The following is a 14,688-nucleotide window of genomic DNA, read 5'->3' as shown; positions in this document are numbered from 1 at the left end:
GTTTCAGTCGCGACGAGGACGCTTTGTCTCGCGAAACCACAATTTGTCAGAATGCGACGGGAAGAGTGCGGGTTCTCGAAATGTATGGTTAACCGCGACGATAAAAGGAACGTACAGTGGCCTCACAAAGGAAAAATCGAATCTTACGCTCAACTCGCGTTCGCCCACAAAAGCCATTAAAATGTAAAACTTTCTTGGAAAAAACACTATTCGTTTCACTTTCTATTGTGTATTTGTATGAACAATGTAACATTCAATCTGTCTCAATAAATTTGGATCTGAACATTTCAGTTGAAAAACTAGATCTGAAAGTATTGAATAAATGTAATCATGTATCTAATTTTATTCATTAATAATAATATAATACTTTTATAAAGCATGAATTTATCGAAGCTGTGTCTCAAAAACGAGCTACTAACAACAAATTAATAATACTTCAATCGCAGCGTCATATTAATTATTTTTCATATCACATCAATCATATTTTATATCAGGCACATGGAAGCGCGTGAATTACCACGTGTGTGAGAAAAACGATCACGTTATCATTTGGACTCGCAATAATTTAAACGCGAAATAACACGCCTGACAATCGCTTTAATTTCCGTGACTGTTCGGTTTAATGAGCGCGAGAAGGAAGGAGGTGCCGTCGCTCATTACCATTCGTAATCCCGTTCGTCAAAGAGAACCGGGGTCATCGGTAATGATGATGAAGATGAGGAGAAAGCACGCATCTGCTATTCCTGATTTCCTTATTCCCTCTTCGTCATTATCAACAGAGGATTACGTGTACTCGCGGGAAAGTGAAACCACTGCAACCAAATCAGTTCCATTAAATGTCTTTGAATCTCCCGTTTTAACGGATTTCACTATATTGCTGCGATACTTGTATTCGTGAGCGATATTCGCGCACGAAAGAGAGAATTTCCGCGGAATTTTCACAACTGTTAATTTATTGGAGAAAAAAGAAATTCTCACGTCATTATTCAACCGTGCGGATAAAACATGCGCCGACCGTCTAGCCGACCATGCTCTTTCCTTCGCCCTCGGGAAAAAAAATGGAGATCACCCGCGTGTACATCAAGTTCACGGACAAAAATGCTAGTGTGCGTGACGTGGGGCGAGAGCAGTATAGAGCTATCTTGTATCGATCCGATTGAGGTAGGTCGAGCTCTCGAGGGAACCACGACTCTTATCCCAGTTCAGGGATGAATTCAAGGATAAGTCCAGCCGCCTGCGAGACTCAAAGGCCACGTTGACGAAACTGTAGACCATGTAACGGAAGATAACAACGCCTTTTGATTCGCTAAGCGTCACTAATTATAACGAACGATATGAAGATGACTCGATCTAGCGACGCGTTTATCTTGATGAAAGAGAAAATATGTATAAATGTATTTTTAGAAAATGTTAAAATAATATTAAAAATCCTAATGCAATCCTTGATGCAATTATTGTAACAGGCAATTGTAAAAAGGGGTTGAAGCGGTGTCATTAAATTCATAATTCACGCAGTCGAGTTTTGCGAAAAGTGCGCTTTTTTCTTATCTTTTTTTCCTCTCTCTTCTTCTCTCCCCATTCAGTCTCGCGCATATCAGCATGTTGAATTGCGCGAGTTGCGCAACAGGAAGGCGGACGTTTAAGCTAATGACCTTTAATGCAAACCTCCATTGTGCACGAGGAGCGTCGAGCAATGAGGGTTAACGCACAAAATGCGCTCGGGAAACAAAAAAGCAGGAAAGAAAGAGAAAGAAAGACGGCGGAATTATGGCAGAAGAAACTGAGGAGACAGTAAAGAGCAGAAAGAAAGACACACGCGTAGTCATGTGGATTTTGCGTGAGAATTTTTAAGCGCGGCGCCGGGAAACTCCGAAGCCGAAATCCAATCAAAGTTTTAGGGACTAATGGGATGTGCCAAATACTTCGCGCAGCCGCGGCAGCTTCTCGTTTACGCCGTAAACGAAATTAGTGCTCGCGCTCGACTTAAGACACCTCGAGCTTGAGACGAGACTCGAGCGGCCAAAGTTCTGCCGTCTGGCCGTTCTGCAGCGGGCTTTGAATTTAATCAACGCCAGCAGCATGGCGAGAGAGGCAGCAAGATTACGTTACTTAGGGAAGTATCCCGGAATGGCATGATCGTTCTTGCGCCAGCTTGACCACGACGGGTCAATGGGTTTCGCGTTACTGCGAGAACGCGCCGAGGCGGCGGCGGCCGCGACTTAACGATCGGTAGTTAGCGTTTAGGTAATCGCCGGGAACTAAAACTGAACGTTCCAGCTGACGTTCGAGTCGATGATATTATGTAATGACAACGGGACGATAAAAGTCTTCCTGCTGTATGAAGAGTAATACTGTGGAGATCGCGTGGTGTGTGTATGCGTATACGCGTACGATTTGAATGTACATTTGTGATGCCATGTATCTAGATTGATAGATATATTCTATACATTATCAAATACAAATATATAAAAAATATATTCATCGACTATATACATCTAGTACATAGTGCGCTCTCTTCTCCCCCGGTCTCCACTTTGAAACTAGCCAGCACATAATTTTCTACAAACGTTTTCTATCAACTCGAAGTAAGTACGTGTCGTCGTACATCAGCGTCAGCTCATTGAGAATCAATGTCCATCGAATAGACGAGGGTGACGACGTGGATGTGAGGAGAGGAAAAGAAAATTCGCGAGGCAAGAGAGGACGCAGTAGGAGGAGAGGGAGCAGGAGGCGAGGCCTCGCTTTTCATCTCGTCCAGGCCGACTGAATTACGAGAAAAGCTTTTCGACGTCGGTTCTTACGAGCGGTCCTTTTAATTAATCTCTGCCCCCTCAAACACGAGTATCATTCAAAGCTCTAGCGCTACTCAGCGCGGACCGACGAGGGTGCTCGCGATCCTCGAGAAAATTACGCGGTCCATCCTTCGCGAGTGAGGCAGATCGCTCTCGTCAATGCCTACTCCCACGGGTCCGTAATTTTCTTTTCTATCTCTCTTGTCTCCCTCGTTTCACCAATTCGTGAATGTAGAATTTATTTAGAAAATTATTTATTAATTTAGAATGAATTTACAAGAGTGTAAATTTGAAAAATATATATATATATATATTGAGAAAAGAAGAGTTTTATGCACTGCCGATTAATTCAATATTGGTCTTTTGGAGACTGTATCAGTTAATTAATTCTTCCGCTAAAGATTTTTCTTTTTCACGATATTAAATAGAGCTTTGAGATTTAGAAAATTTAAGAGAACCGCTCGAAGAGAATCGCAGTTTATATTTCACACTGCATGTCCTTGCCGGTGTTTGCTAATGGAACGATCTCTTATCGGAGTCGGCTAGGCTGAGATAATGAGGCCAACGTAATGCGTTCGAAAATATAACGATACAGGATTCACAAGCGACACAAGCGTCGACTTTGATTAAAAATTATTACAAATGCCTCTCTTATTTAAGATTATGATCCTCGCGTGTAATTACTGTCACTTTCTAAATCAATCATCATTGGAATCTTACTGTTACTATTATTACCGTTAACATTTACTGTGATGGCGAGAGAGAGATTAAGGTATTTATATCATATTATTTATACGCATATCCATTATCGTCATTTAACGTCATTCGATTTACATAAAAAACGAAGCGAAAGAAACCGAGTATTGTGCAGCTGACATTTCGCCGGCTCAGTATTTTCTGCGAGCGGGCGCCGCTGACATTCGATGCATTTATCTTCGTCACAGCGACTAAGAAACAATATTTACCGAGTCGCGAGATAAAGAACCGCGGTTCCTGCAGCGGGCTGCAATAATAAACTATCGCGTCCATGTAACGCTTAGCGTATCGAGTGTTCGACGAAACGATAATATTCAGGTCATTCAACCGCACCTCGCGCGCATTTCGGGCCGAGAGAACCCGCGGGAAATAAATAAACGATCGCAGGCTCGTCGTACTATCGCACGAATTATAAATTATACGATATTACACGGTTTTTGTTATGTAAAAGATCAAAGCCAGGCAAGACACGCTCGCGCTTTGTTAATCGCTAATCAGATGGATGTGCCGCGTAATTAAATGCAACGCGTCGCGAACGTCACTATTAGTAATGAGCGCCTAAAGGACCGCGTTATTCATTTTCCAACCCCCGGCCGCTCTGTCGCGCACGGGGGTGGATAACCGCGCGCGACGAGACGACAAAATGTAACGAATGCAATGGCAAACCACGACGGCCACTCCTAGTTCAGCGTCTGGTCAGGTATGAGCCACGTGTCGAGTTACTGTTACTGCATCGCGTCACGCCACTTTCCCATTTCCACTGCTCCTCCTGTCCGATTTATTGTTAGCCGCGTGGTCATTTATATCTACGGGAATCCGCAACGGCTTGCGGATGAGTGTGTACTCGTTCGCATGGGGGCAGGAATGAGGGGAAGAGCGGGAGGAGCGCATCTATAGTTTCCCGTTGAAATTAATTACACGTATATGATTGTATAAAAAACTATGGGTACTCGACGAAGTTATGTACAATTATAATATGTATAGATAAAATATATAGATAATATTTAATTATAAATAAATAAAAATATATAATACATACTTATACACGCGCATTATGGCAGAACTAGCTCAAGCGAAACGCCCGCGCGCGCAATAAAGGGGGCAGGGAGGCGTTCGAGTCGCCGGGAGAGAAGCCCGAGAAGAACATCCGGAAGATTTCTTTCCCTCGCCACGAGACGACGAAGGAGAGTCTTAACGGTGGAGTTATCGCCATGACTTCCAATTCACGACGGCAATCCCCAAAGTCTTAAATGACTCCAATGGGGGGGAGAAACATAGGAGGGTAGGGTAACGCAACATCGCCCCGCTGCGCATCGGTATTCAGCGCGCAAAAGACCAAACCTTGCATTTTGCAACTCGCGTCGCGCAGAGAAAGGGGTTGATCCACCCTCGATATCAGGAGAGGGTTACGTACGAGAGAGCAAGAGAGACGGAGGCGATTGTTAAGCGGGGACGCGGTTGCCATGGGAGGACTCGAAGGGTGTTTCGAGGGCTTCCCGGCAGTTTACGACGATATCTCGTGTCTCCACCAATTTCCATCCCCCTCCCCCGCGCATTCCACAGCTACTGCTGCACACAATGATATTTGTGCGCGCGCGCGAGCAAAGCGAGATCAATCTCCCTCGAAGTTACCTAACGTCTCTCGTTAGGCTGCACGCCGGTCGGACGAAGCTGAGAACCGGTATTATTGAAAAACTGGAACCGAGGGGAGGAGGGTTCGCAGGCGCAACGCGCGTGCGCGCGTGCGAGAGAGCCCCGTTGTGCAATACTCGCGCCAATGGAGTAGCGCAAGCGCAAAAGGATTGTGCACGAGTTTTTATTAATATTACAAAATATATTTATATAATTTTATATAAAATAATATAAAATGGTCTCGTTTTCGACGTGGGAGACAACTAGAACGGAGATAGCACAGTTGCTCGCGACATTTCGATACCAACAGTGAAGATACGCGAAAAGAACGAAATATTACCCGATTCGAATTCGAATTCGAATTCCCAGCGAGTAGACACTAATGTAACACCGTTTGTGTACCTAGGCGTAGGCAGATTTAACACTGTTAGCGAAGTTGGTGGCTTAGGCCGTCCTTGGCGAGGTGATGAATCATTGGCAATCGTAGTTTTAAATCGTAAAACCGCAGTAATACGGAAGCAAAAAATTGTATTGGGAAAGAAGCACTTTAAAGTAGATATTTTGTTCTGCTTTCCGTAAACCGATGAAATCTTTGTAGTCCACGCACGCCGCAGTTACGTAATAATTCAGAATATCTAACTAGACGCGGATCTGCATGCGTGCTCGTAAAATGAAATCTGAGACAAAGAATATCCTGATAGATGGAGGATTAAAGCAACATCAGTGGCCAGCTTTAACCTCGTCGTAGGCGCTCGTTAAATTAATCTCGGCCGAGAGACCGTCCTTTCCGCGCGCGTAAATCAGGCATAAGCTACGCCCCCGGCGAATCCTTTCGTATCTCGCCGTGTAACACTGTCGTCCTACCCCAAATATGAGGGGAAATCAATACCGGCCCGGGTAGAGCGTGCATGTGCCTTGCGCACGCACGCACGCACGCACGTGTTTACACGCGCGTCGGCGTTAAAGAATACTCCTGCTCACTTACGAGCTTTTATTTCTGCTCGAAATCCGGCGCCAATTAGCGTTTCGCCTCGGTTAATCGACTTATCCACCTGCATCGCAGGTAACACTATATAATCCTGAAGGGGGTGGAAGAGGCAGGGCGGGGTGTATCGTTAACCTGGGATTAGTTAACCCGAATCGTCGACGCGACTCGTTCCGATGCTCGCTTACACCGACGCGTCGGTTAGCGCTAATCCCGGTTAACTGCCCTTCCTTATCCGTCTATATTGCGAAGCACTGTGATCTCGAGAGGGATGGCGAGTCGTTACCCGGGATTAATTCAAACTCGCGGATGCAGCTATGTTGTTCATGCGGCGCACTTGCGCGTCGAGTACGAGTGCGCGTATTTGCGTCTGCATTTATTTGAGGCGTCTCGATTAATTTCGACGTATCGCAGAAATGTAAACGTGAATTACGGATGATTATCGTGTCCACCAAATGCGCGTTGTATCGAGGTGTCGAATTATTATAATTATGCATTTTACAGGAAAATACACAAATGCGTGCGTGTGTATGAAAGATTACTGCTTTCATTTGCAATGGTGCGTGTGAAGCTGGCGTATCATTTCGCGAAAAATTATTAATTATTAAGAGTTCTGGCTTCCTTTTTAATAGTTCTAGAGTTCCTAATAGGTTAAACACATAGTTCTAGCCATTAACGCGAAAAAATCGCATAGTGCAAAGTGAGACGCCAACTTCACGCAGCGTCTCACTTTGTCCTGCGACAATTTCCGCCATAATTCCGGCTAGATTTTAAAAGATCTACAGTTCTACACGAGTTCTAGAAAGAGTTCTAGCAAAAATATTTTTTTCTCCATATCTCCGTAGATCCGTCTTTCTCGGACGATAAACATTTTTTATTAAATAATTGTTAATGTTTGCAGTCAGAACTCTTTGGAATATTGTTAAATACGTTCAGAACTACACGAGAAATATTTCATAAAGCACAGAACTAAAAAATTAACCAGTCGTCATTCCCTTAAACATTTTTTAACTTTAATAATTATGAAAAAATGAAAAAAATTTTTTCGCTAGAACTCTTTCTAGAACTCATGTAGAACTGTAGATCTTTTAAAATCTAGCCGGAATTATGGCGGAAATTGTTGTAGGACAAAGTGAGACGCTGCGTGAAGTTGGCGTCTCATCTATGCGATTTTTTCGCTTTAATGGCTAGAACTATGTGTTTAACCTATAAGGAACTCTAGAACTATTAACAAGGAAGCCAGAACTCTCAACAATTAATGATTTTCCGCGAAATGATACGCCAGCTTCACACGCACATTTGCATGCGCTTCGTCCCGACTCGATTTCGACGAATGACCGGGCTGTTAGCGTTCCGCGTCGATAAAATGCTACGTCTACCCCGGATCTATTATGTAGCGGAAAGTAGTCTCCTTTAGTTCCCTCCAGAGGGGTGAGAGAGGGCCACTGTGGGTAATGCACGCTCCAACCCCCCGCGCGCCTCGTAATACCTACCAAACTTAGACCTACGACCTGGCCTCGACCTCCAAATTGTCTGCCATTTTGGCTCTTGTTTGCGGGAACGGAGAAAGAAAGGATGACTGGTAAAGCAGCGAACCGAGCCAGCCGGTTCTCCCCTCCGAGCTGGAGGGTACGCGCTCTCGCGCGCGCGGGGTCCCGACGACTTGATAGAGTCGCCCGGCTCTGTTTTCGTCGGGATCCGCGCAATTCTCAAAGTTAAAGAAGTTAACGACGCGGCTAATTAGCACCCTCTGCCTTCCCTCCCCTCTGCTTCCACGAAACTTGGAGGATGCATTCCGCGGGCAAATTTGGCCAGCTCATTTGATCGTCGCTGCACGCTCGTTACGTCATCGATCTTCGTGTTGTATCGTACAATAGCTGCGATCGTCAGCGTGTGGATGACGGAAATAAGCGCGATAACCCGCCCTTTTTACGCGCGTGCGCGTTCATAAAATCCTCCGTCCCCCGGCGGTTTTATTAGAAAGCGCCTCTGTACCACGGATCGCTTTTTTTCGGCTTTTACCAACGACGCGGTGCGCTTTATTACGGTTCGACGTGGCGTTTATAGCCCGCAGCAAGCTGCTTCGCTGACCTGACACTGGCACGTGACGCGCCGCTACCCTCGGAAAATCTGCCTAGGTACACAAACGGTGTTACATTAGTGTCTACTCGTTGGGAATTCGAATTCGAATCGGGCAGTACTTCGTTCTTTTCGCGTATCTTCACTGTTGGTATCGAAATGTCGCGAGCAACTGTGCTATCTCCGTTCTAGTTGTCTCCCACGTCGAAAACGAGACCTTACAAAAAAGGACGCTTACAAAAAAGAAACGCCGCAACTGGCAAGTGGACAACTGATTAATCAAGCATTTCAACAGATAGCGTAAAAATAATTTAAGTATAATAATATATATTTTCACATTTAACACAGGGGTTTAGATTTTACACATATTATGTTACATGCATCTTTATAGGAAGAACAAATTTCATATCTAACAGAATTAGATAGAAAGAATTCCATTCCATTTTAGTATAAATTGAATTTATATTTAAATACTTTAAAGTAAAAGTCTTTTTTCAGACAAGAAATGTACAAACCCCGTTATCTCAAAGCGAGTTTGATGATTTGGTTGTCAACTGGATGTGCATCAAATATTTGCCTTTTAACTTTTTCGAAGATAACGCTACACGATTCTTTTTTCAAAAACTTAACGATAAAATTACAATATCAAGACGAGATTCAATGAGAACGAAAGTAATGCAAAAGTTCGAAAAACCACAAGAATGCTTAAAAGAAATTTTAATGGAAAGTAAATAAAAAATTTCTTTTACCATTGACGGATGGATTTCCGTGACAAATAAATCATTCTACGGAATTACAGCTCATTTCGTAGATAGTAATTGGGAACTACAGTCCGTAGTTTTAGATTTTGTTCCTTCTAACGGAAAACACACAGGAGAAGATATTGCTGCAGTTTTTTATAACTCGTTACAATCCTTTCACATTGAAAATGACCGAGACTAGTCTCGGTATCGTCCGAAACACTATATTTTATATAAAATTATGTTAAATACGTCGCAATAGCATGCTTTGTACGCGAGACTTCCACCATGTCGGTAAGTACGAACAATTAATTACTCACCTTAATGTGATAGGAGTTCAGCTTGGTGCGGGGCAGGCTGTTGAAGGCGCTGAAGTCCAAGCGACGTGAGAAGATGCCGTTGGCACCACAACTTTGTCTGCAAACAGATAAAGCGGGGTTTTAGGAGAGATAATGTTCATATGCGTAGATAAAAGCTGCAAAAACGGATAAAATGGGATTTTGCGCGACTTAGATAAAAAGATGGAACAAGCCATGTGCGTTATTCGTGTTCGACGACGCTCTTGAGATATAAAAATCTCAAATTTATAATTTAACTGATTAAACTTGATTAAAACTGATAAAATTAATATATACTAAAAGTAGGTCAGTCATTCGTAACTATATAATATCTGTCATTTTACAACATTATACATGTGATAGGAAGAATGTGAATGTTTCCTGCAGAATACAAATATTGATATCGAACGGCGCAGATATCAGCAGGGACCAGCAGGGCGCGCAAGTGAACCCTTTAAAGGGTTTCCAGCGGATAAATTCGGATTCCGGTAAATTTTTGGCGATTCGTAATAACTCTGAATCCTCGGCCCTTCGTTCGACACAACTCCCCCTTCGGAGACCACCCCCGTCCGTCGTACAGAGGGGGTTCAGTCGCTCGTGCTTCCTTCATGCGTGCGTGACGATGAAAGCGAACACGAAATATCTCTAAGCGCATATGTGCGCCGCTTTTCATCTCGCCCCATATCAATCGGCGCAGAAACATGCATGGAGATGGAATTTCCCGAGCTGGAGGACGCGATTTATCTCGACGAGCGCGTACTGCGCACCGATTACGTCATAAAGTATAAACTTCATTAGAGGAGATGTCAGATTAGCTCCAACAGATCTCTTTCAGGCACTTTTAAATAATTTCTCGGTTATTGATAATACAAGTAGGTTTATCGATGTTTATTAGTAACATCCGATTTTTACTGAAAAATTGAACTTGACACAGAATGGATCGATCTATTCTTGTAAACACTGGGCAGAGATGGTTAGTACAAAGCGTAAATAGATACTTGGCATTTGATCTCCAAGAATAAACATAAACATAGGTTGCCAGTGTACGTGTGGCCAATCTTGTATCCCACAATTATAGTTTAGATAATAATAGATGATGTTAACCAGCCGAGATCGTTCAAGCATCGCACTTTGAACTATACTGACAACGAGACTGTTGACACGTCGCGGTTCTCTCCGATGAAATAACTTGATACATAACCACTGACATGTATGTAATACAGAGTGTTTCAGAAATAGGTGGACAAACTTAACTTTTTCAACAATATATGGAACGTCAAGTATTTCTTTAATGAAATGTTCTTTTATCAAAGTTTGTTGTAAATAAAAAGTGTTTCTAAACTTGGAAAGGAAGCATCTCCGGATCCATATTAGCATGAATTTTTTTATCCTTACAGTGAGTAGAATAATCTTAAAGTTCGTCCACCTATTTCTGAAACACCCTGTATATATGAGTGCGAGCGAGAAATACACAGATGGTCAATGGAAAAGAACGGATGCTACGACTAGCTGGCTGAAGAGAATATTTGGAGAGAGAAAGCAGAAGAATGAAAAATGGAGACACGCGAAATACACGCTTTAAGAATTCCACACGCGCAACTCGCTCAAGTAGCAATTATAATAAAAAAATTAGCAAGATCTTCCTTGACGATACCGATCTAAACACACTGTATCGATCAAAATTAATCTAGTAGCGATAATAAGTGAACAATAATTCCTCATACTCAATAATTCTACATAATTACGCACTGCGCGTTGACACGTAAACGTGTGCAGGCTTGCCGCGTCTCCTTCGCCACAAAGTAATGCGCAGTTTCGGCTCGAGAGTGCTCAGGAATGCTCAAAAAACCGGCATCCAGCGGTACGATAAATCTAAAGAAAACGACGCAGGCGCCAGCGAGGTGGCTTCCGCGGGGCATGCAATGCCAGCGGAAATTATAATGACGATGACCATAAAGGTCGAATCGAGGCGTGCAACATAGTAGTTGCGTCACCGAGGAAGACGGACGAGTGAGCGAGCGAGCGGGCGAGCGAGCGAGCGATAGGCGAGTCAACATAGTGGAAAATAGTGGCGGTGGGGGTAGCCGCGACCTTGGCCTCCACTCTAGCGAGACCGTCCCTCGTCGTCTGTTCTGCGATGGTTATGGTTTGGCAATGTCAGCCGGGAGTCACGAAAATATTGCGCACTATGTTGACGAGCAGGCAGGGCCGATAGACAGTTCCTCGACGAGCACGCTCGCTCGCTGTTACGCAACCGTGCAACCTGTTCGCGATTTGTATATATTTGCTTGCCGGATGATTACGCGGTTGCCATCGCGATCGCAGATGTTTGAGCTGTTTGAGATTTAAAGCAATTCTGGGCCCAGAATTGCGAAAGAATGATTTGAAAAAATTCAAAACGTGGAGTTAATCACTTTGACTCATATATTATATATTTGATATATTACTTGTATACTTATATTTCGCGTGACAAAAGTTTTCGCTGGAACATATGTACGCCTATAAATCGAATCTGTTAACATCGCGATTCTGAGCAACGATCGTTATTCGAATAAATAAATTTCGAGAGACACAAATTTCAGCGGCAAATCAGGCGTGGAAACAGAAATGCCAAGGTACACATTGATTTGCGAGGATATATAAATTGAAATCTAATTTGTAGAAAGTACAGTTCTTACGTTCGCCGCGGAAAAACGAGAATTACCGTAAACATGTTTACGAGCGCGAGTTGTAACGCTGTTAAAGCACGGAGTTTCATTCTTCATCGCTCACGTAATTTTGTCACCTCTGTGAAGTTGGGGGGCCAAACGTGATAAGAACGCGATAATCTCCTCAGCATTGCAACGCGCGAACGAGATAACGTCAAAAGACACACAACACGCGCAGGCAGCATCATCGACAACCGAGCCAACAAAAAGTGCATTACTTCCGAACGATTAATTCGTCGCGCAAGCGTCGCTTGCCAACCACCCATTATCAATTATCAGGCCGAAGAAAAGGAAAAACATGGACAATACAACGTTGACTCACCTCGCGCGGTCGCTGAAGAAGTCGACCTTGCTCTTCTTCTTCATGATGGCCTGCGGCTGATGGAGCGGACTGACGCTGGGCTCGCTGGTGGCCGGCGGCGAGCTGGATCCAGTGCTGGACGAGAGCGAGCCGGCCCGGCCGCGTCCCGACTCGATCATCTGCGCCTCGGTGGTGCCGCGGCCGTTGGCGGTGCCGACAACGTGGTTGCTGTGATTGGGCGGGCCGGCCGACACCGCGAGGCTCGGCCGGGTGTTTTGCCGGTTGCGGCGCTTCTTCTTTTTCGCCTCGTTCTCATCGGCGCGGTTGCCGGCGACGTGGCCCAGCCCGGGCGGCATCCAGTCCAGGTCCTTCTTGAGATGGCCGCGGCCGCAACGGCAGCCGCACGCCTTGAACGCGAGATCGTAGCCCTTCTTCGTCCACAGGTTCTGGTGACGCTGGCGCTCGGACCAGCTGCGCGCGCGGCCGCAGCTCTTCAGGTACGTGAGCACCGTCTGTTCCCAGGCGTCGAAGCACTCGCGGTGCATGAACTGGCCGACCGAGCAGTTGTCGTTGTTGCAGGTGACCTTGACCGCGTCGTGCAGGGCGTTGAGGCGGATCAGGCTGTCGCCGCGCAGGCACTCACCGGTAGGGGTGCAGCAGCGAGTCGTCTGCCTGGGTCCGAACAGGTTGTCCATGGGATCGTTGATGCCACCGCCGCCGACGGCGCCGCCCCCGTTCTCCAGGAGGCCACCGCCGCCGCCGCCGCCGCCGCCGTGACTGTTGGCGTGACGCCGCGGTGCCATGGATGCTTCTTCTTCAAGATCGTGTGTTCTCTCTCTTTCTCTGTTCGTCCGGCTCCTTCAGGCTCCTCGAACTATTGCGCGATGCGATCGAAGTGAAGGTTGCCGCAGATGCCGGGTGCCGGAACGAGCAGGCGAGCGCGCACACATCTACACGCACACACGCCGGTAACAAAGATCACAGCGCCCGCCTATTCCCTCATTCTCAACGTCGGCTCATTTCACACGGGACGACGAAACGCGCAGGCGACGCAGCGAGAGAGTGATAGATATGTGTGTTCGCACGCGTGAGATGAGACACGTCCGCGATCGGTGGTTTACTTCACGACCGGACGATATCGAGGCGTCTCGCCCGCTCGGCGAGGAATCGGAGTCATTCGTTGTCACAATGGAACCGCCGCGTCGAAACACACGGGACGCCGTCCTCCTCGGTGCTTCGTGGAAACGCGCGAGGGCGCGTCAGAGTCAAGGTCACACCGTGCGCCGCGGTAGAATCGAAAATCGTCCCGAAGATCGGACGCGAGGCTCAAGACTAACTTCGATCGCGAATCACTCGTTGTTCTCCGCTGCTTCGGGGATGCACTGCTCACCACTCTCGTCCTCGCGACCTCACTCGATGTTCCTGCCTCTCCTCTCGCTCGTCGCGAATACGTGAAACGCACTGCACGCGATGCTGCTCCCGCGCGCGCGAGACGACGAGTGCCAACTTGACGAATGTCAGGGTCACCGGCGCCGGGTACGCGCCGCCGGCGTGCAACGCAATTTCCGATGGAGAGTGAGCGAGAGGGTGAGAGAAAGAGGGAGAGACGGAGAGACACGGAGAACGCGCGCGCGCGCACGTCGCGTTTCACACGACGAACCGCCGCGACGATTTAAATCGACACTTGTGCGAAACGAGCGATATTCACGATCTATTACGAGGCTGGGACGCACATACGTTTAACACACACCACGGCACACCGAGGCTGCCTCTTCTTCTTCCTCCTCCTCGTCGTCTACCCCTTTTCGTTCTCCTTTCTTTTCCGTTCTGCTCTCCCGAACGAAGCGGACGAGCCCACGACGCTCGACGAAAAACACTCGCTCGCACGTAGGGTGCACCAGTCACTGAGAGAAGCCGGCGACGACAGCGTGCCGGCTGCCGTGGCGCCGAACGCGGGCGAGCGCGAAAGTGAGGCCCCATTGGGTGAAAGCGAAAGCACCATGGTGGGGGTCACGGCTAGCGCGCCAATCGATGCGCGCCGTTGTCGCGTACCGCGTCGGCGGCGTGACGCTGCCGCGAACATCGCGTCCTCTTTGTCGCGCTCACGCAGCCGCTCCCTGCTACGCCCGTGCCCTCTCGCCGTCTCCTTCCGTTCGTCGCGCGACTGACGCGGCATCGCGGCTATCCCCGTCTCGCTCGCACGTACGTGCGCGCTTGTTTTACTTTTCGAACCCGGCCGGCCGGCCGGCTCCCAGCAGCCCCGCGAATATAATTCGAGACTGCTTGCTTGCTTGCCTGCGTATGCGTGTGTCATAGGGATGGGCGATACAACTCAAAATATCGATACACAGTATAGA

General features: G+C 46.7%; 1 protein-coding gene across 3 annotated transcripts in view; it reads right to left on the bottom strand.

The window, feature by feature from the left end:
* LOC105279610 (headcase protein) overlaps positions 1-14,688 on the bottom strand; it is a 142,534-nt gene extending 127,846 nt beyond the window's left edge. The window contains exons 1-2 of one of the 3 annotated variants that reach the window (XM_011339485.3): positions 12,353-14,688; positions 9,305-9,401 (exon numbers count right to left, since the gene is read on the bottom strand). In XM_011339485.3, coding sequence (XP_011337787.1) covers positions 9,305-9,401; positions 12,353-13,134 — 879 coding nt within the window. In that variant the 5' untranslated portion in view covers positions 13,135-14,688. Of the gene's footprint in view, positions 1-9,304; positions 9,402-10,320; positions 10,397-11,071; positions 11,257-12,352 lie in introns of those variants that run through there. The other 2 variants (XM_011339486.3, XM_026972744.1) reach the window with 2 other exon arrangements.

This window comes from Ooceraea biroi, chromosome 9, assembly GCF_003672135.1.
Source record: "Ooceraea biroi isolate clonal line C1 chromosome 9, Obir_v5.4, whole genome shotgun sequence".
Classification (NCBI taxonomy): domain Eukaryota; kingdom Metazoa; phylum Arthropoda; class Insecta; order Hymenoptera; family Formicidae; genus Ooceraea; species Ooceraea biroi.
This window is presented reverse-complemented; position numbering and strand designations above follow the sequence as displayed.